Source organism: Mytilus edulis, chromosome 3, assembly GCF_963676685.1.
Source record: "Mytilus edulis chromosome 3, xbMytEdul2.2, whole genome shotgun sequence".
In the NCBI taxonomy this organism is placed as follows: domain Eukaryota; kingdom Metazoa; phylum Mollusca; class Bivalvia; order Mytilida; family Mytilidae; genus Mytilus; species Mytilus edulis.
Window position 1 is genome coordinate 78,226,944 of NC_092346.1, and position 23,480 is coordinate 78,250,423.

The following is a 23,480-nucleotide window of genomic DNA, read 5'->3' on the forward strand; positions in this document are numbered from 1 at the left end:
CTCACTCACCTTCGTTTGTCAAACCAATATAGAACAAACATAGTTTACAATTGTCTCTCAAAGCAATCTAGACCTTGAAATAACATACTTTCGTTAATCAAACAAATTTTATGCGACTGCCAAACAAATGAGAGAATAAACTAACTTCAAAACCAGGTTTAGACCAACATTTCCTGCATAAGAAAATACCTACACCAAATCTAGAATATGACAGTTTTGATCCATTCGTTTGATGTGTTTGAGCTTTTGATTTTGCCACTCGATAACAGACTTTCCGTTTTGAATTTTCTTCGGAGTTAGGTATTTTTTTTATTTTACTTTTTTTCTAGAACATAACAAACAGTACAATCGTCAGCTAAACAGACCTATAAAATAAACACTGTACCAACATATCTCAAAGCAATCTAGGACTTAAAATGATATTCTGTCGTTTGTCAAAGCAATCTCCAACTTAAAATAATATACTTTCGTCAATCAAACCAATCTAGAGCATCAAATACTGTATCATTATCTGTCAAACCAATCTTAATATGAAATACTGTACAATCTTTTGTCAAAGCAATCTAGAACTTGAAATAATAAACTTTCGTCAGTCAAACAAATTGATACATTATATCATCTTCTATCGTCTATCAAAGCAACATGATTTACTGTACCATTGTCTGTCAAAGCCGCCTAGAACTTGAAATAATATACGTTCGTCAGTCCAACCAATCTAGAACACGATTAACTGTGTACTCTTCTTTTTCAAAGCAACCTAGAACTAGGAATACTATACCATCGTCAGTTAAACCAATCTATAACATGATATCCCGTACCATCGTCTTTCCAAGCAATCTAGAACTTGACATAATATATCGTGATCAGTCAAACCAATCTATAACTTGAAACAATATACTTTCTCAGTCAAACCAATTGATATCATGAAATCATATACTTTCTTCAATCAAACCAATTTAGAACACGATTAACTGTGTACTCTTCTTTTTCAAAGCAACCTAGAACTGGGAATACTATACCATCGTCAGTTAAACCAATCTATAACATGATATCCCGTACCATCGTCTTTCCAAGCAATCTAGAACTTGAAATAATATATCGTAATCAGTCAAACCAATCTAGAAGTTTAAATGATATACTTTCTAAGTCAAACCAATTAATGTCATGAAATGATATACTTTCGTTAATCCAATCAATCTAGAACACGAACAACTGTGTACTCTTCTTTTTCAAAGCAACCTAGAACTGGGAATACTATACCATCGTCAGTTAAACCAATCTATAACATAATATCCTGTACCACCATCTGTCAAAACAATACTATACCTTCGTCAATCAAAGCAAGCTAGAACATACAATACTATTCTTTCGTCAGTCATAGCAATTAAGTATATGAAATACTATACCAGACGTCAAGGCAGTCTAGAACATGAAATACTGTACCACCGTCAGTCAAACCAATATAGAACTGGGAATAATAAACTATCGTCAGTTAATATAATGGAGAATGTGTCAAAGAGACAACTGTGTAACTCGACCATTTTTAATAACAACAAATGAATTCCATGTGTGAAACAAAATAATGGTTTTTTAATAGTGTTGTTTTATGTACAATTACATTTCTATGGTAATGTTTTGTTTAATAGACAACTCGTTTGTACGTTGACATTTTGACCATCAGCAATATATCTATATAATGTCTTTTTTGATGATATGAAATGTTAATACTTCTTCTGTCGTTGATTGTTGTTTAAGAATCATGACATTGGTTTTTCACAATACAAGTGGTGTACTGACAACCTCTGTTCTGCCAATTTTCCTCTAGAGTATTGTACGGATGGATGTAACCGTCAGTATCCTCAGATGCCACTCCGCTGGCATTAGATGTTTTGCTGTCATTGCTTGAACTAGAGATGTTAGTTTTGCGTATTTCAGATCTTTCATCACCTATTCCAACGTTTGAGATTTCCATCATGTTTGATTCGTCAACTGTTTCATATTGGGACTCGGGAAAAGCACTTGTCTGTGTAATTCTAAGATGTTCTTGAGGAATTGATGCCTGTGCTCTTATGTCATTATTGGTGAAAATGACTTCGTTAGAAATGCCTGCACTTTCAGAACGTTGTTTTTCACACAATAGTCTTCGAAGTATCAATACGCATATAATAACAATTACCATAGATACCACAGTACTTGCTGATGATGCTACTATTATAACTATAACATGCTCCAGAGAAAATGCAGCTTCCTTTTCTTAAAGGAAATTAAAAATAATTATATATATATTAACTATATGATTAGACTGCTATTAGTGCTTTGTTAATATATGTATCACTGTCATTTTACGTAGTTTCTTCTGTTAATTATCATGAATTTTACAGTGCGTTTTGCCTTGTGTTCGTTTATTTCACATTCGCTAGAGGTATAAAAGGGGGGGGGGTGAAATCACACAAAACATATTTTTATATATATTAGACCGTTAGTTTCCCCGTATGAATAGTTTAAACTTGTAATTGTTGGGCCCTTTATAGCTTTTATGTGTAAACCTAGGCTCCGTGTTGAAGACCGTGCCTTGACCTATAATGGTTTACTTTTATAAATTGGATGTCTTGGATGTAGAGTTGTCTTATAGGCAATTATACCACATCTTCCTATATCTATTAACCCCGCCGCATTCTAGCGCTTACACAAGTCAGGAGCCTCTGGAATTTGTTAGTCTTGTACGTTTTTAAAAAAATTTATTTGTGTTCATTTATAAGCTTCGGAGTTTAGTGTGACGTCCGTTTTCACTGAACCAGTACAACGTCCTGATACGGGAATTTATCGCTGTGTTGAAGACCTATTGGTGGCCTTTGGCTGTTTCGTGCTCTTATATCGGTTCGGGTGGTTGTCTTTGTTAAAACTATTATATTGAAAAGTCTCCAAAAGTGACTGAAGGATCGAAGTATGGTCTTCTGAAATTCTACCAACCGTCAATAACACCAGCAGTGGGGCTACGTCCCTTTGTAAAAATAACACGGTGTTGGGTAAAATCAGCAAGGTTCAATAAACGAAGAAATTGATGAGGATTTATTGAAATACATTTATAAAACATATCTAAAGCTGACAAGTTGTTATTGTAGGCATTTGTTTTAGTATAGACTAATGGATGTAGGTTCTTGGTATTACGTATTAAAAACTTGATCATTGTGATATGCCATTAGTCTAAATATCACATGTTAATATTGTCGGTAACATAAATTCGTTACACTGTGTACTTGTGATCTTATACGACATAAATGGTGTTAGTCCATTCCATATGGGGATTCGATCATCACTCGCATCCAATATAAAAATAACTGACCTCATATATATCGTATTATGTCACTAGTACAGTGTTTAACTAATAATAACCAACGTTGTGTCAGAAGAGGACGCTGAATTCAATTGTATGTTGGCTGGAACTGGATTTGTTTTGAAAACAGTCCACGTTCCAACACATCTAAAAGTTTCAATGTTTTTAAACGTCCAAATATCATGGTACTTCTACTTATGCGAGGCTTTAGATTCAACCCCGTATTCGACAGGGCATAGCTGTGAATTAAAGGATTCTGCACAGCCAATGTCACGCTTCTATTCAACATGCAGGTGTTCAGATGACACTGTTTTAATTCGAATCAAGCTTTTGATCTTAATGAAAATAAAGTATCTAAATATTGATAATTTAAAAAAAAAAACAATTCCTGCATAAAATGGTGACTACCTTTTTCATATTTTGGTGAAGTAACTTCTTTATTCCATTCTTTCGTCATTTCTGTTAAAGAAATGTCTTGTATCAATTCTTTAGTCACTGTAGGTTTTCTGTGAATGAAACTAAAATTTTCTAATGTAAGTCTTCGATCGATTATTTTGTTCAGCCTAACCGTCTTATTTTTTTCTTAACTTATTTTGAACATCAGAAGCAATTTGATCATTGTACTGCCCGGTCAAGTTTATCTGAAGTATTACAATAAGTAAAAAGTAAAATAAAAAAGCTACTGAACTCTGAGGAAAATTCAAAACGGAAAGTTCCTAATCAAATGGCAAAATCAAATGATAAAACACTTCAAACAAATAGACAACAACTGTCATATTCCTGACTTGGTACAGGCATTTTCAAATTTAGAACATTATTTCTTAAATACATCTCTCCGTGTTTTTCTTTCAATTGTGCTCGTGAAATAGTGGTGAAAGGTGTGGAAATTTTTTCGGGGGATACCAAAGGGGAATTTAAAACTCATATGTCGAAAAGAAACTGACAACGCGAACGAAAGTCGGAGAGCTAACAACAAACAAGTGCACGATACACAAAATAAAAAAATAAAGCCTGAGCAACACAAATTCACTAAAAACTGGGGGAATCTAAAGGATACGAATATACTGCTGGAATCTGTCATTTTGATCGAGATACAGATTCGGCGATAAGTCTTATTTGGTGATGTCGATAGCAAGAAATTGAAGACAGAATTGAAATATATCCGTCGTCATCTTGGACTCTTATATTCCAAAACGGTCAACCAACTCGTGAAGACGTTCTTAAACTTTTTAATGTACGACTAAACTTTTTGGAATCCCTTGATGTTATACCTTTTTTGTTATTAGCAACACTCAATCTCAAGTAAATTATGGTAAGGATATATGCTCCTTAAGCTATAATACGTATGCGCTTCATGGATGTTGCTACATAGAAATGGAAAGTTCACAATTTGGAATTTGAAATAATCCCTTTTGTCGGCTTTTTTGTATCGTTACATATTATTTAAAGATTTATAATGAGGATTCGACTTGTTTCTCCATTTCAAACTAGAATGCATATCAATGTAAAAAAAAATAATAAAAATTTCCAATGTATTGTCAGTTCATCACCTTAAAGAGTAATGCGTACATATAAACATCGACCTCATAAATTTCGAGGAACCGTACGTATTCATATGGAAATAAATGGATGTGCACTTGTAAGCAAATGTGAAAGTTTGTGGTATAAGCCTGAAATTTAAAAAATCGGTTTTGGTCCTTATTGGTCCTATATTCCAAACCTTGCACCGTGTTTACACACCAATGGCTTTTAGATGTTAAGGTTTGAGCGTTCCTGATAAAAGAAAATTTCAGAACACACGAAATTCTCCAAAAGGTATGGATATAAAGTTCTAACAAACAATCAACTAAATGTAAACGGATTTATTTTAAAGGTAGAAAAAACTGTTATGCAAACCATCACGAAGGAATAAGGAACAAAGAGGTTTAAGATGATATGGTAGTAATAGGAATAAGGAATTGCTATACAAGCTGTACCTTTCTGTTGTTGACAATCCGCCACAGCCGAAAATATAATGACACCTGGAACATACTAAAACTTATAAATTAAAGGCAATATGCCAGCGAAAAATCTAAAATGATTTTATGTTTTATATAATAAAATATTAGGAAAGTCTGAAATATAAACAAGAACATATTACATATCAATCCCGATGCTTAGTATATTCTTTTGAAGCTGTTGGGATAAATCCTATTCAAGCAAATCGGGGTTGTATGTAAAGAATTTTAAACTTAATGTGAAATATAAACAAAACAAAACAATATGATATTTATAGCTGCTGTACACTTCAACACTACACGAGTTAAAGTAACGATCAAAGCAAAGATGGATAATCGTACCGACTTTAACAATAAATGTAAAATAGTCAGCTATAAATTAATGGCATTGTCATGACAAAAGTGAAACAAAATAAATGTGACATGTTTCAAGCGATCGACTCTCTCACTAAGTGGTGTAACAGCTAATCATAAGAACAAACTGTCAAATTCAGTAAACTTAAATGAGTTTCAGTTTTGGTAAAGAATATTACTCGTATTAATTATGTCTTCTATTTTTTATCAGCAAAAACAAAATATCGCAATAACTCTTCATTTCAATATTGAGTCGAAACGAATAATTGAACAAAAAACAGTATTATAACTATATCTAATACTTTTAAAAACCACATTGAATTGAATAAAAACTTATGCCGTGTTCACATCGACTTAAACTCGGTGTTGTGTTAGTGTTATTCACACGTAAACTAAACACAATTGCGTTCCCATTGATAAAACTCAATATTTACATGTAGTTTAATGTTCATCATAACAAACGAACAAACATGGCTGTATTTACATGCCAAAAACTACTCTGAGTACAGACTAACCTGTGAAGCTGGAAAAGTTTTAATGCCTAGCATCCACTAGTTATATTAAAGTGAAACACATTTTGTGTTTCAGAAAGATAAAAACTCTTTTGGATTTTGATGGGCATTTTTTACCTTCATGCAGAAGGTGTGAAAATTAACTTAGTTGTGGTACAACTTTGAGGTGCTCCCTCAGGTAAAAAACCGGTTTGTATTGTTTTGATTGTCCTTAATTAACATGGACTAGAGGTATCTTTAATAGTTATCCCACTCGGACTTGGTGTGTCAGTGTTATTATTTGGTATTGACTTTTTCAAGGACAGGTAGCTTTGCAAGTACCAAAAAGATATTAGTTACTAAGGCATACCGTGCCATGTACGATGTACTTAAGCAGGGGAGAGTTCATAACCTTTCGGTGAGATGTCAGTATGATTTGTTCGATAAGATAGTGAAGCCGATTTTACTTTATGGGTGTGAAATTTGGGGGTTCATTAATATGGATATTATAGAGAGAGTACATTTGAAATTTTGCAAGCTACTACTGAACTTGAAGAAGTCAACTCCAATCTTTATGGTATGTGGTGAACTTGGTGTGTATCCCATGGTAGTCTATGTTAAACTGCGTATGGTAAATTATTGGTGTAGAACCGTCAACGGTAAAGAAAATAAGTTGTACACATTTTGTATAACTTTATGTTTTTAAAATATTCACAGAATAATTGTAAGTCTGAATGGGTTATGTTTATAAAATATATTCTTGATACATCTTAGCACAAACTGGCTTTAGTTTCTACGATATTCTTTATCATTTGACAAAATACTATGCATCTGAATTAAATTGTTTACTATTTGAAACAGTGCACCTTCTTAAACTTTAATTTACCTCCCATTATTTCACATAGCAACAAAAATTAAAAGCTGCCAATCTTTTCTGCATATCAATTTTTTTCCCCGATAAAAATATGTATCATGCAACATAATCAACTTTACAAATTGGGAGAACAATCAAGGTATTCCGACCATTGGATAGTATTTAAAAAAAATAATGAAAGGATGGCATGATTATAAGTTTGATCCCTGACGACACTAAAAATCGAAAATTCACACATTTACCTATCATATGATGATACAATGAGGTGATAAACTTAACAAGAACTAATTTACCTGATTCGTTATCATATTCACATTATGTTGACACGTCTTAGGCTGTGTTCACACTGACCTAAACTCGGTGTTATGTAAGTGTAACTCACACGTAAACTAAACAAAATTACGTTCCCATTGATAAAACTTAATGTTTACATGTAGTGTAAAACATGTTTTGTCTACATGCAGTCGATACTCGATGTAGGCCTTGTGTAGATTAAGTGTACGCAAAACTAGGCATTTAAAACATTAGTTTCACCGTGTATAATTAAGGAAGAAACAATTTTTGAATAAAATTGATAGTTATAACAATTATTTATAAATTTCTTCACAGAAATATTTGTCTAAACTTGATATATATTTGGTTTTTTTTTTTAAACTAAACGTAGCTTTGTTAAGCCCTCATCAAGACTCAAAGCAGCATCATTGCCGAACACATAATTCATTTGAAAATTAAGGTCTTTCCGAATTGACTTGACTTGCACAGAAATGTTTGCCACTGGTCTGTACTCAAACAAAGATTCACTTATAAATGCATTACTTAAAAAGTGTGAGATAAATGTATTGTTTGTCTAGTACATGTATCTCAGATCCGTTAAATTACCCTTCAAACTAAAAAAAAACCATTACCCTCTCCCTTTGCCAAATACTCCTTGGAGAAGACACACCATTTGAAACAAACAGAAATGATAGGAATATAGTGATCCCTAATATATCATTCCTTCTTCTCCTTCAATCTCTGTACCGATGTAATGCATTGGCTTTATGAGAATGAAAATATATATTCTTCGCCTGTAAGCACGCTGCTGTAGCCAACGTTTTCTAATGCTTATTCGAGACATCTTTATTATTTTTAAACTACTGCAAATCATCAAAACGGCTTTCATAAAGAAGCAACCACTTAACTTAAAAAAGGCGGGGGGGGGGGGGGGGGGGGGGAGGGTTGGTATTTTGTTAATTTATCTGAGCAAGAAATTTTTCCGCGCTGGTAATCAATTTTTTTTTCAAAATTAAACACTAGAATGTATGGGGAAACTCTTGATTTAGAATATTTTTGTATAATCTGTAGGACTTTTTTTTATCCAATTGGGGTTCGGAATATTTCAATCGACCCCCCCCCCCCCCCCACCGCCGATTTGAAGTCTAATAGTCGTTCCCTTACTGCTAGAAAACTTTGCATTCGGTTATACGTAATGAACATTTAAATGACAAAGAGTTTACAAGTGTGAACAAATCTTATGTACAGGTAATTAAACAAGGTGTATAGATGTGAACAAATTTAATGTGAAACCAATGTCCAGTAACTTAAACTAATTGTAAACAAGTTTACTGTACATGCACGGCTGGTAATCTACACACGCAGAACATTTGGTTCTGCAATGAAAACCGTGAGAGGATTTTCCGGTTGTGCTTGAGTGGAGTAATTGTCACCGCTTCAAACGGTATGTACATTTCTAAATCTGAATTTTCTTATTCAACTGATCAAAATATTGAAAATCAGAGAATGCTATGCTGTGGTGAATACTTTAACGAAGAGATACATGTATCATTTACTGTTGTACGTCGAGTTGAACTCCTACAAAATCAGTTGCCGCAAGGGAAATTGCTTAAAAAAGTGACATTTCAATTTTGAAATGGTTCTATTTACAGACCTACAAGTTCAAATTTAGTTTTTTTTAGGGCAATGGGTATGAATGTTGTTTTTGGCGGCGTGAACGCTGTCCGGTGTTGATAGACGTCTTAATAATTCCAAAAACTACATTTTTTCATTAAGTCATGCGTGAGGGGATCGGTTCTGATTGAGGACATCGTGAATGCGTGAGGGGAAGTACAAATTATATCTTTATATTCAAGCTATGAGTCGTTGAAACTTACCTAAATTAGGCTATATTGTTCATTAAAAAACACAAAATAATTATTATGTAACACATAATTATTAATTATTATGTGTGCTTAGAAAAATTTATGAGATTGAAATATGAAATAAATTGTGGGAACCTAGGTTTAATAATTTGTTTCACGAAGAATAAAAACAAAAATATTGTCAACGATAACCAAAAATACTGCAGAGATGTTGGGGAGTATCTTATTCTTCTTGATTCGACCTTTTCAAACCACTCAACAATGTCCAAAAAAACAGGTCGAATGCAATGTTGTTTAAAGGAAAACGTCCACTCTGTATAATGAAAAAAAATCAATCAAAAATCTTCCCCTTTTCCATACGTCTGAGAGTTTATCTAAAGCACTTTAAAAAACTTTATATTCTTCCTCAAGGTCTTCCATGTGGTCTTTGTCGTGGTTTACTACGTGGTCTTCTTCTGTGACTTCTTCGTTGTCTAATACATGCTCTTCCTTATGGTCTTCCTCGAGATTATCTTTACTTTCATCGATGTTCGTGAATAATAAATTCTGTATATCTGCCTTTTTTTGTTTCGAAACTTTTGTGATTTTTGGTGAACAGATTACGTCTAATATATATAGGTGTTGAAGTTTTGATCGGCGATATACTTTTCTTAAATATATGTGGTGATTTCTGTGACGTATATTTGACGACAGGACTACTCCCAGCGGGTTTAGTTCGCTTCGAGGGCGGGGATAACTTGTATCTCCATGGCTATTTGTAGAGAGTTAATTTTAGTCCTCTTTTCCTTTTTCCTTTGAACAATAGCATTTTCTGAAATTGAACAAACAATTAATAGTTTGATTTCTGTTTCTCATTGAATCAGTGACCAGTTTTTATCTATTAAAGTATAAGGATAAATCTTTGCTTTTTAATCAGCATTGATCACATTTATTGAGTCAACAAAAGTCACAAAGCCAAAGATTAAAAAAAATGTTTGTCCTTCCCCTCACGCATTCACGATGTCCTCAATCAGAACCGATCCCCTCACGCATGACTTGATGAAAAAATGTAGTTTTTGGAATTATTAAGACGTCTATCAACACCGGACAGCGTTCACGCCGCCAAAAACAACATTCATACCCATTGCCCTAAAAAAAACTAAATTTGAACTTGTAGGTCTGTAAATAGAACCATTTCAAAATTGAAATGTCACTTTTTGAAGCAATTTCTCGTGCTGCAACTGATTTTGTAGGAGTTCAACTCGACGTACAACAGTAAATGATACAAGTATCTCTTCGTTTAAGTATTCACCACAGCATAGCATTCTCTGATTTTCAATATTTTGATCAGTTGAATAAGAAAATTGAGATTTAGAAATGTACATACCTTTCGAAGCGGTGACAATTACTCCACTCAAGCACAACCGGAAAATCCTCTCACGGTTTTCATTGCAGAACCAAATGTTCTGCGTGTGTAGATTACCAGCCGTGACATGGCGTTTGATGTGAACACGGCCTTAGTTCGTTTATGCTAGCTCATTTTAAACAAGCTAAAAAATTACAGCATCATCCGGTTTTTTTTTTACCGATTACCTCTAGTCAGAAGAGCGCACTGTTTACAGGGGAGGTAATATTTTGTAACCAGTTCGCCCACTGCGTTCCCATTGATAAAACTCAATATTTACATGTAGTTTAATGTTCATCATAACAAACGGACAAATATGGCTGTATGTACATGCCAAAAACTACTCTGAGTACAGACTAACCTGTGAAGTTGGAAAAGTTTTAATGCCTATCATCCACTAGATATATTTTAAGTTAAGCAAATTCAGAAAGATAAAAACTCTTTTGGATTTTGATGGGCATTTTTTTTCCTTCATGCAGAAGGTGTGAAAATTAACTAAGTTGTGGTACAACTTTGAGATGCTCCCTAAGGTAAAAAACCGGTTTGTATTGTTTTGATTGTCCTTAATTGACATGGACTAGAGGTATCTTTAATAGTTATCCCACGAGGACGCGGTGTGGCAATGCAAGATCACCCCGATGGCCGGAGGCCAGAGGGTGATCTAACACTGACACACCAAGTCCGAATGGGATAACTATTTTATTTCCCAGCTGTTTTAGATTAGACGAAAAACCATTAACAATTCATAAAATCTAGTTTAGAACACCACACAACCATTATAATATACTTTATATAAATTACTATATAATGTATACCTTTAATGACCCCCGAACACGATGAGTAGATATCAAATAGTGTAATTTCGCCCCACTGGCCAATCGGCCCACACTATATCGCCACTTTATAAAAATACCGCCCCACTTATAATAATATCTTGCTTTCTTTAAGTATGCTAAATTACTGATAGTTCGTATCAAGTCGTCCTGGTGTAGTGGAATGTGTCATGGCTTGATATACTAAAGGTCTTGAGTTCGAATCCCAGCATATACACTGGATTTTTTCTACGTGAATTTTGGTAGATAGTCTTTTCCGTATAATTAATTATGTGGATCTGGCATATCCGCCAAAATGTTACAAAACAAAGGAAAGCATACATAACAAAGAAACTAGACTGGGGTGATCTGGTAGGGGTGATTCGGCTCAGATCACCCCTGCTAGAGCATTTGCATTATTCACGTATCAGGATACATGCACGGATCGACCTATACGTATCGAACAGATTTGTTTACAATAATGATTTTACCATCTCAATTAAAATTTAATGCATTATATAATATTTTCATCGGGACTAACTTGACTTAATTTATCTTTTCCTCATATACGTGTTATACGATACGTCGATACGGATACGCCAGCAAATACTTGATTAATGCAAATGCTCTGTTAGAACAAAGGAGCTGGGATGTAATCACAATTATAGATGAGTTAAAGAGTTTATCCGAGTCAGTGAGTGGACAGTATCAAAGTAATTCAGGTGTTTGTTTATTTTTACACCTTCTACAGAAAGGAATAAAAATGCCCATCAAAAACCAAGAAAGATTTTATCTTTCTTAAACACAAAAGCATTTAACTTTTATATATCTAGTGGATGCTGAGCCTTAAAACTTTCCAAACAGCACAGGTAAGTCTGTACACAGAGTACTTTTGAGGTGAAAATACGGCCATACTTGTCATTTTTTATGATGAACCTTAAATCATGTTTTGTCTACATGCAGTCGATAATCAATGTAGAACTTGTGTGGTTCAGTGTACACAAAACAAGGTATTTAGAACATGCATTTTACCATGCATATTTTAAAAAAGAAACGTTTTTAGAATAGAATTAATATTTATTAATATTTATTTAAGACTCAGAATATGGTTTTATGGAGAGAAAAAAAAACAACATTTTTTTAGTTGAATGGTCATTCCCTTAACCCCTAATCCAGATTCAAAGCATCATCATTGCCAAACACATAACTCATTTGAAAATGTCTTCCCGAATTGACTGGACGTACACAGAAATATTTGCCACTGGTCTTGACTCAATCAACGATTCACTCATAAATGCATTACTAAAACACCTTAAACATCTAAATCCTTCTTCTTCGTTTGTAGCCTACGTGATTTATTGTGTAATTAGTGGTGGATTCAGATGGGGCGGGTTCCGGGGGTTGGAACCCCCTTTTTTCGGACGATCAATGTTTGGAACCCCATGCATTTTAAAAATGCCTTCATCCGCCACTGTTAATCGAGACTTCTTTAGTATCTTTAAAGTAGTTGCAAATCATCAAAATGACTTTCATCACTGCTAGAAAAGTTGTCCAAGAAATTTTATTTCGATTCAATGTAATGAACATTTAAATGACATATAGTTTATAAGTGTGAACAAGACTTATGCACAGGTAACTAAACCAGGTGAAGCTGTTTAATATTATATTTGACAGTGGCATTATTCCCGAGATTTGGTTATTGGGAAATATTATACCAATATATAAAAACAAGGGTGACAAATTGGATCCCAAAAACTTTAGGCCTATCACTATTATTAGCTGCTTTGGCAGATTATTTACCTCTGTTTTGAACACAAGATTAAACAAATTTTCTGATGATGTATCAGATTATTTGTGAAAATCAGTCAGGGTTTACGAGTGGAATAGTACTACAAATAATTTATTTGTTATTTACATGTTATTTAGTTTAATGAAAAGTAAAAAGAAAAAAATGTATTGTGCCTTTATAGACTTTGCTAAAGCATTTGATAGTGTGTGGAGAAATTGATTGTTTCAGAAATTGCTTGGAAACGAAATTAACGGTAAAATTTATAACGTTATATTCAATATGTATAGTAGTATTAAATCAAGAATTGTATATAATGGACAATCATCAGACTATTTTCCTTGTAATATTTGGGTAAGACAAGGTTCAGAAAATCTCTCTCCTTTTTTATTCTCCTTATATCTGAATGATTTGGAATCTTTTTTACAAATACATGATGTTTTGGGACTAGGTGGCGTATCTGAAGAAATTGAGAATGAGATGAATATTTATATTAAACTTTTTGCTTTATTATATGCAGATGATACAGTTCTATTTGCAGAATCAGCTGAATCTCTTCAGTCTCAACTTGATACATTAAATGAGTATTGTAAACTTTGGAAACTTAGTGTAAATTCTAGTAAAAAACGAAAATCATTATTTTTTCTGGTAGACGTTTATCTCAAAATCCTCATTTTTTTTTATAATATTGAAATAGATGTTGTCAAAGAAATGCCTTATTTGGGATTGACTTTTTCAAGGACAGGTAGCTTTGCAAGTACCAAAAAGATATTAGTTACTAAGGCATACCGTGCCATGTACGATGTACTTAAGCAGGGGAGAGTTCATAACCTTTCGGTGAGATGTCAGTATGATTTGTTCGATAAGATAGTGAAGCCGATTTTACTTTATGGGTGTGAAATTTGGGGGTTCATTAATATGGATATTATAGAGAGAGTACATTTGAAATTTTGCAAGCTACTACTGAACTTGAAAAAGTCAACTCCAATCTTTATGGTATGTGGTGAACTTGGTGTGTATCCCATGGTAGTCTATGTTAAACTGCGTATGGTGATGTTGTACCCTTTTTGACTTGTTATATATTATATTTTGTAGTGTACAGAATCATATTACATGATCCATCGCCCTGTAAGATTGATCGTTGACTATTTATTCAGTCATTTTATATTTAGACGAGTTGTATATATATATATACGTCTGAGTCAGTGACAACTCTACAACAGATTTATCCATCGGATCGCCATCAATGATGGTGATACATGGCTGTGTACATTATGTATATACAACTCGTCTAAATATATAGAAATAGTAATGATAACATTCCTATCTTGTCATGTGCACAATTTATTTTGTACACTATGTATTATTATTTCATTCTTTGTACCAATGTGTATACAGTGGTTTTAAAGAATAAGATTGGCTTGTCTTGTCTTGTCTTGCTGATTATTCCCAGTGTAACCAAAGTTCACTCCAATATTTGTGTTTTTTTGTTGTATTACTAGTGTTTTAAATGTTCTGATCAGTCACTTTCCAATTGATTTTAACCGTGTGTTCTATGGTTTGCTACTGTCATAAAGTATAGAATGGTTGCGCGCTCACGTATATATGTTAGAACAGCCATTTCAGGTGACTGTCCGTTGAAAATGTAGTTTATGCATGAGCTAATGTTTTTAAATATCGTTAAACATAGGGGAAATACAGTAAAAATTGTATAATTTATTTTCAAACAAACGAACTAATTGTTGCATGGAGGCAAACGTGAATAATTCAAATCATCTACACTAGCAACATCACAGCCACTACCAGCCACAAGGGGGATTTGCAAGTTTTTACTGCAACATTTTATTAAACTTATTCTTGCATTGGTAAACAGTACAATTGATTAAAAACATCACTTTTCAAAACGTTAATTACGGTAATTTTAAACATTTATTAGAACTTATGACATGTCCTAATAAATGTTTAAAATTTGAAAGTGCACTACTTATTGCAGACATAAATCCACATAACAAACCAACAAATGTCGCAAAACCAAAATTAGGAACGCTTGTGCATTCCGTTGATATTTTTATAATTTAACGAACTTTATTATTTTCGTTCCATTGACAATCTATATGAATGCTATACAAAGAAATGTCAACTTCGAAAACGATAGAGGTAAATTTATGAATAACGAATTACCAAACTTGGTTTGCCAAATCAGAAAATTGATTTCCCCTGAAGTATTGATGGACTATGTTGTTAAATCTTTAAGTTTTTGTGTAGTGTTTTGTAAATTGTTATTTGTATTTTCAATGTTTTTCTTTTTGTTTAACTGTTTTCTTCGATGTGTCCATTTTTATCGTTTTCCCCTTTTAAAGCATGCTGTTCTGTATATGATGTCTGATAAACTTACCTTTCGCAATTACATTCGCTGAGACATTGTCTTCCATAAAAGTTACCGGTGCAATTTAAACGACAGTTTTTACCAAAAGAGCCAGCTGGACATTCTAAAAAAAATCATTTAAATGTAACCAAGTTAATACCAGTAACATTCAAATCACGAGCGTGCATCGGATGTGTACATACCGCTCAGGTTGGTACTTTTTATTTGGTGGTATTTTTCTGATATCTTTGTCGGTGATGGTGAATATTATATGGGTTATCTCGGCAGCCAACTTTTAAGAGAAACACATCAAATTAATTTTAAATATTCAACAAACTTTGAAAATCTTAAGCACATGCTGCCCTTCTTTAATGTTGTTCCTAATCGTTAACAAACAATCAAAGAGAGCTCAACTCTAGTAGGCTTAAACTCCATACTGACTGCCAATCAAACATAAAATCTTCAATGATATAAAGGTTTCTATGAGGTTTAGAATAAAAACGTTTATCATTGTCTTTTCTTTTGCCAGTCTAGGCCAATAAGTAAGTTTATGACAGAAACTAGTTAAATAAATTGACAAATCAGAACATTTGAAATAAAAAAAAAAGTTGTTTCAAAGGGCAATGGCATGGTGTAAATAAAAAATATTAACATAAGGATAAACAATTGTATTGCTATATTTGCTGAGACGAAACAGAATATTAAATTTGCTAACATTGTCAAACCTTTTACTGGAAGCACCTACATTTGATTAACGTCATTTCATTTTTACATGATCATTTAATGACATGTAACCATCCACTGCTAACTAATGTGTCACATAAAAAGTCATAACTGATCTACCATACCATTTAGATAGTTCTAATTTTCCTACAAACTTAACCTTTTAAACCTCAAATACTAGGGTCTTTTTTCTTTTTTCTGTTTTTGTGTTTAACAGATTTGTCAGATTTATTTGTATGTTTAAGTGAGATGTGTTGATTTGATAGATATACAGAGATTTGGCTGATGGATCAAAATTATTGTCTCTTCGGGTTTTGTTTGCATAATTTTGTTAATATAACGTAGCTATAAATAACGGTCATACCAGTAGAAAGTTTAAGCTAGCTATGAAATCAGGTTAAACATGTAATTTCTTCGGAAAATGTATGTACCAAGGTGAAGGTAGGACTATGACAGTTGTTTTCTATACGTTGTGTTGGGTAATATAGTCAGGCCTTTAATTTTTTCAGGATATTTTTTATCAACTTTTGAGTTCGGTATTTTTCGACATTTTATACGTTATTAAGTCAGGATAAAGGTTGGTCCATTGAATTTGATCAGACAGGCGCTGTGCGAACAATAATCAAACAATATATCTGATTCGAAGCATTTAACAAATAACTGTTATACCCAGATAAAATGAACCATTTTATTTTATTCCTTATATAACTTCCGATAAGCTTTTTTTATTCTTTTTTTCTGTAGTCAATTATAAACAGTTGTAGATTTTTTTTTAGCACATGCGAATCGTAAAAGTCCTCTACGCTGTAATCTATCATATAAAACTACGTCGAAATCAGGAATCCAGCAAGCAAAATATTGTTAAAAAATAGAAAGACATCCAAATGATAGACACATAAAAAAAAAACCAGGGTATAAGAGTTGAAAGAACTTAGTATCTTTCACATTTGTGTATCTATAGGTTTTATAATTTTCTTTCTTTATATGGAATAATTTGTTTCTTACCTGTACAATCACCGTTTGAACCCTTGTAGTAATTATCGCAACAGATTGCTTCACGAAACTCTTTACCATTTAGTAACCTTTAATGAACATACATATTGGTTAGCTAGGTTACATCCCCATTATAATCACGAATTTATATCAGAATAGCAACTCTACAACGAAATCAAGCTTAGTTTTTTTTTGCCATGGCTGATCAATTAAATATTGTCAGTTTATAACTTCCCTTTGATGCTCATAGAAAAAAAAAGTATTTTTAATCGATTATTCCAAAGCCCATATTTTTAATTTTTTTATTTAGCACTTATTTGTTTGAATTTTCTTTGCGAATGGCTAAATTTTACATTTTGATGTTGCTTATTTTGCCTGTGTCTATACTAATATTATATTTATGTGCACGCTTAAAAAAGTAAATTGAGATATAACACCCCCTTTTCTTGATGATAGATACAAAGCAACTTATTGCTTCTCGTTTAAGAAGACAAAGGCTAATCTTTTATCCAAAGGCATATGTGAAGGTGGGTTTTATCATGGCAGTTATACAACTCCGTTTATGCTGACATCATTTATTCGAGTCGTAAATAAGAAAAAGTCCTACAAAGACACAATAGCAATAATATAAAATAGAATTACATGAAATGAAAGTATCAAAATTACATGTAGCAAATAATATAAACATTACATATGCGTCAATAAACAACTATCAATTAGCGTGAAATAATCATCGATATAATTAACGGTTTATCTGTTCCTTGAGTCAACATAAAATATTTTGTTTCTAACTAAAATTAAACTAAACTAACTATAAACTTAAGAAATCATTGTGAATATCAAGTACATAATACCATCCATTTCTTAACTCACAAAATACGAAAAATACAAACAAACACACATTATTTGTTTAATTTGAATAAAAGTAATTCTTCCTATTTCAATTACTCAACTTCATACAGTTATCATAAAATCATGAAATAAAACTACAACATAAGTGATATAACCAATATGTTAAACACAAACATGGCCAACTATTGTGTAAGCCAGTACGAGTTATCGCGCATGATTTTGATTTCTTATCCGTCTAATCAGTCTTTTCTGTGTATGATATCTTATCAAGACAACATGCTGAGTTTGTAAAGACAATGTTGACACTCGTAAATAATTTGACAACCCTAAGTAAACAATATTATAAATATATGACACTGTAGCATGCTAGGTTCCGCGGCATGAATACGAGTTGTATAAACCATGTATAAACTGACTTTATTTCCGAAAGATATACAATTCGATTTTACCGAATATCAAACCATGCATACAAAATAAAAAGTCGAAAAAGGACAAATATGAGATCATGATTACCAGATATATATATATCTTTCGACGTAAACCCGAATATGAGACAGCGTAGAATTTGAATACACAAACACAAACACAAACTCATTGCAACATTTTGCTTTTTTATCAAAAAAATAAATTCAGTCTTTATTAAAAGAATAAATTCAGTCTCTGCTTTTACTCTTTAGTTACCTCCCAGAATTGTTTGTTTATCAATATTTTCTCTAACTTTTCAGCCATGATTTCTGAGAGGCATTTCAAAATTGGCCTTCGACACTAAATGCTTAATAGTACGTTTGCCCGTTTAATAGTACTTTTGCCCGCGACGATGCAGTTTGTCTAAAATAAATCACAATGGAAAACACGCTACAGTACATAAACGTATTGTCCTTTAAATAGCTTTAATTTTGCTATGTGAAAAAAGACAAATGTCGTATTAATAATGAATAAGTATAAATGTACAGCTAAATTTTCAAATTTCTTTAAAAATGTTAAGACAAAAAGTTTAACGATGTGAAAAGCAGCGTCTTCTATATAAAAATAAATTTGCAGATTTTGGTACTTCTATCACATTCACTGGCTACCTATAGAACAATAGACAATTTTTCAAATTGGATTGTTTTTTTAAAGTTTGGATGTTCCGAAGTGACAAAGTTTTTTCTAAAAAAAAGATCAGTTTGCATCTCATCTTACAATGGACACTCTATCAATACATGTTTCTCAGTTTCAACAATATTTATACACGCTTCACATGTTCGTTGATGGATGGATAGGTCTCTCACTTACAATAATGATATAGTCTTAGGTTACTTTTTCTTATATAGATATAAGCCAATCAAAGCACATACTAATGAATTTATGTACTGATATTCTCAAATTTTCCCAAAACCGTAAAGAAAGTCCCACAGTAAAAGTGTTTACAATAATGTTCCGAGTATGATATATAAAAAAGGGGGGAATAACCTGTCTGGAAAATAATATTACTGATATGTATAGGAAAGTTTTAACCACGGATTTGACTGAACTTGATAGTGTTATCTGAAATTCACAACAGGTGATCAAATAAACGATGAAATTCGTGAACTTCACGCGGATATCTTTAGAAAACATGCTAATCGAAACAACAGGGGTCTCAGGCATCTGTTTGCATGTATAATACTAAATTTTAACGATTCCAACTATCTCATTCATTCGATAAATAAAAAAATTAAAAATTCTGCAAATATATGTACAATATAAATGCAAGAAGATTTGGTATGAGTTGGTATGAGTTCCAATGAGACAGCTCTCCGTAAACTTAACATTAACAGTACAATAATTAAAATAAGTTTCCTTTTTAATACAAATTTTACATAAATGTTCAAGTATAAAAATATAATATATTTCACTATAGAAACTTCTGAAAGGACGGAGACAAATTAGAATTAATTTTATTTTGTTCTATGCGATTTTTTTTTTCTAACAATTAAAATGATAAAAGGAGAATGTACATCAAACAAGCAATAGACTTGTATAAATCACATGTACGTGTAAGATAGTACAGCGATTCATATTGCCAATCAAAAGCAGTGAAAAGGTATAGAATTAATGAAAGAAAATTTGACGTATAAGATTTTATTCCAAATCCATCTACTACAAAAGATCTTCTGAAAGTGTTACTGCATCTGGAAAATTTAAGATAATGACACTTTTCCTGTTCCATCAAAACTAATTGGTCTTTTTAGAACATGAGAATAATATATATAAAATATATATCTATTACTTCTATGTAAATCAGATGAGCATGTTTAAGTATCAAAATTGTTTAGTCACGGCCGCCTAATTATTTAAAAACAAACTTTTAAAAAGATATGTAAGAAAATTGCAAAAAAAAAAAATCATTTTAGATGGGATTTCATTTTTTTTTTTTAAAATATGTTCAAGAAAAACATCCAAAAGTCTGAGTCAATGTAGTAGTGAAAGATTTTATATTATCAAAAATAAAGAAAACTGACGGCTGGACAAAACTATTCTTTTGAATTAAAAGTTACACTTCTTTTACTAATTTACTCAGTGAATTTTTAAATTCATGATGAAAAACATTGTATTAAATGTATAAATATTTATGTACAAATAGATTAAACTTTGTTTTGTGACTTGTGAGCGATTTACTTGGTAGGACCTGGGAACAGTATATCTAATATAATACTTCCATGGACTTAGAATTTTTTTCGCAATCTTCAAACAATGACAATAACTCCAGTTTTGGATAAAAAAGGCCCCGATTCATTAAATTTTCTAAAATACCAAATATATACCATTGGAAAGATTATAAAGCAAAGAATATATATTTATGCCAATGAATTTATTTCTAAAAATAGTGAAAGATGTAATCATATATGAAAACTCCTTTGCAAACGTTTTTGGTTTTGAATTGTATGAAGTAATAGGGAATGAACCACTTTTTTAAAAATGAAAATGGCCGTAACTTCTGATATCCCGATTCAATTATAGAATATGTCATTAGAAAGCTAAGAAAATGTATTTTCTAATGTGATGCCAATGAAAAAGATATTTATTTTTGTTTACTGTCAGCTAACCAAAATTCAATATTTCCTTTAATAATCTATAGTAAATTTATCGATATCGATTGCGATCAAATTTAGCGCAGGCGCACTGCGGGTGCTGATAATAGTTGCGTATGACATACCCTCAGCGTATGGTACAATTGTTGTTTCAACTGATTCCTGGTCTACTTACATAACTTAAAAACTCTTTCCTGTTTAAATAATTAAAACAAATCTTAATAAACTAAACATAATTTATTCCAACTAAATTACATAGCTGATAAAATAATACAATAGAAATCTTTAAACTTCCATAAAAATTCCTAACAACAAACGCACGTGCGTTTATTTACAAGTTACCGGATGTTTACAACAATCAGCTGATGCACGTCACAGCCATCGTGACGTATCACATTCCTAACATACCAGAGTTCAGAGAAGGTTTCAGTGTTATCACATGCTGTGCGCATGAAATCGGATTACATTAATCATTACAAACAAGCGGTCGTGAGAAACAATAAAGATGCAGAATAATTATTGAACATCGGGAGATAATACCTATCATTGTAACGTTAAGATGTGAAAATAATCGATTCCGCTTAATTGGCAATACACTTAATTGAAAGTAATTAAAATTGATTAATTACTATAAAAAACTCATTGATCTATATTTATAAATGAAATTTCCTGAGAAATTTCCAATTTTACTGTTAACTATTTGAGCAAAGTAAAGTACAATATAATTCACTAGTTTTTAGAAACATATTCTAAAAATGAAATTTACATAACAATTAATTATAAGACTTCAAAAACATTGTTTCTATAAATTTAACAAATATCATACAATTTCTAAAACATAATTAAAGAAATCATAAAACACTATGTAAACTCTTCAAATACTAAAATGACAAAGTAAAATACAAAAATACTCAAACTGACCTTTTTATATGAATTTATCCTGCTGACAATTATATGTCTGTATAATACAGTGGTCAGCGTGCGTGTGCCGCAAAGGTCCAAATGCAAGAAAAATTATACTTTAACCACGTGATGTTTTCCCGGGAAAATTATTTAATGAAACAATTAAAATAAAAATAAATTTGAATTTCATAATTAATAGTCTCTTTTTTATCAAAAGGTTACTTTAAGTGTACAAACAAAAAATAATAATTTTATAAATATTTAATTTACTATAATGCATCCGTTCTAATTCTGGAAAATCGTCTGCAAGTCTCATATTCCCTAATCTACACATGCTAAGTAGTAAAGCAATTAAAACTTGCATACACCATAAAATTTGTTTGTTTACAGTGGAGCTAATCCCGTGAAGCTAATACATGATATCTTCCACAAAAATCTTATCATATGTGATTGTACACTTTAACCTACTACACATATAATTGAAACAATTTATTTATATTTATATATATAAAACTATAACCTTAAAACATTATTACAAAACAAAATAGTTAACAATTTCACTCAAAAATATTGACGTGCAAATTACTATTTTACACATATATGGACTCAGATTTGGCAGATTAATACTTTTCTGGACAATCGCGAAATCAATATTCGACATACGATGATATAAAAAAAAAAATCTATTTATTCCTTTTCGGTTCACGCATGGAACTCATATGAGTGATATAATGTTTACAGCAATAACTTTATTATAACTTATAACATTCAACGGTTCGTAAAAATGCATCTACAGTGCATGATTTATAGTAGTTCCTCCTTCACTATTGTTTATCAATGTAGTTCTGGTATGTGTTTTTTGCTAGGAATATAATTATAAAATGAAATTGATAAAGTATGTGCATTCGAAGTGCTTATCTAGATTGACCACTCTTAACGAAGTACTTGTATAAGTAGGGGACGTTTGTGTACTTTGATGAACTATAGTGTTTGACGGAAATTCAAATCTATGGAGTCCAATAAGAGTTTACAACACAAGATATAAATCACTTGAACTCTAAAGGTCTCCAAACGGAGCGTATCTGTTAACATGGACAGTAAAACAGTTTCCTTGTTTATTAATCTTATATTAACTATTTAAACTGTTTAATCAAGAAAGAATAAAACAGCTTACTTGTTTTCGTAGCAGACGCCATCGGGTTTTCCGTTAATCTTTTGAAAGCTGATGAAAATTAAACAGTTTGCAAGATTAATCATCCCTAACTTCATTTCATGTCATGTATATTATAAAATGTGTATAAGGAAGTTATTTCTACTTCAAAACTATGGCATCCATTTTAGAAAGGATGAGAAACAATAGTTTTAAAACGGAAATTATTTTAATTCAAAAGCCAATTGATATTTTAACATAACAGAAAATT

At 31.9% G+C, this 23,480-nt stretch overlaps 1 protein-coding gene across 1 annotated transcript; it reads right to left on the reverse strand.

Annotated features, from left to right (window-relative positions):
* Positions 1-1,540: 1,540 nt before the first annotated feature.
* On the reverse strand, positions 1,541-23,404 carry LOC139517533 (uncharacterized). Its single transcript, XM_071308725.1, has 6 exons — positions 23,234-23,404; positions 17,264-17,340; positions 15,566-15,659; positions 5,311-5,355; positions 3,743-3,840; positions 1,541-2,253 (listed from the first exon to the last, which is right to left on the reverse strand). The coding sequence occupies exons 1-6, from the start codon at positions 23,326-23,328 to the stop codon at positions 1,751-1,753; spliced, it is 912 nt and encodes a 303-aa protein (XP_071164826.1). The 5' UTR covers positions 23,329-23,404; the 3' UTR covers positions 1,541-1,750.
* Positions 23,405-23,480: the final 76 nt, after the last annotated feature.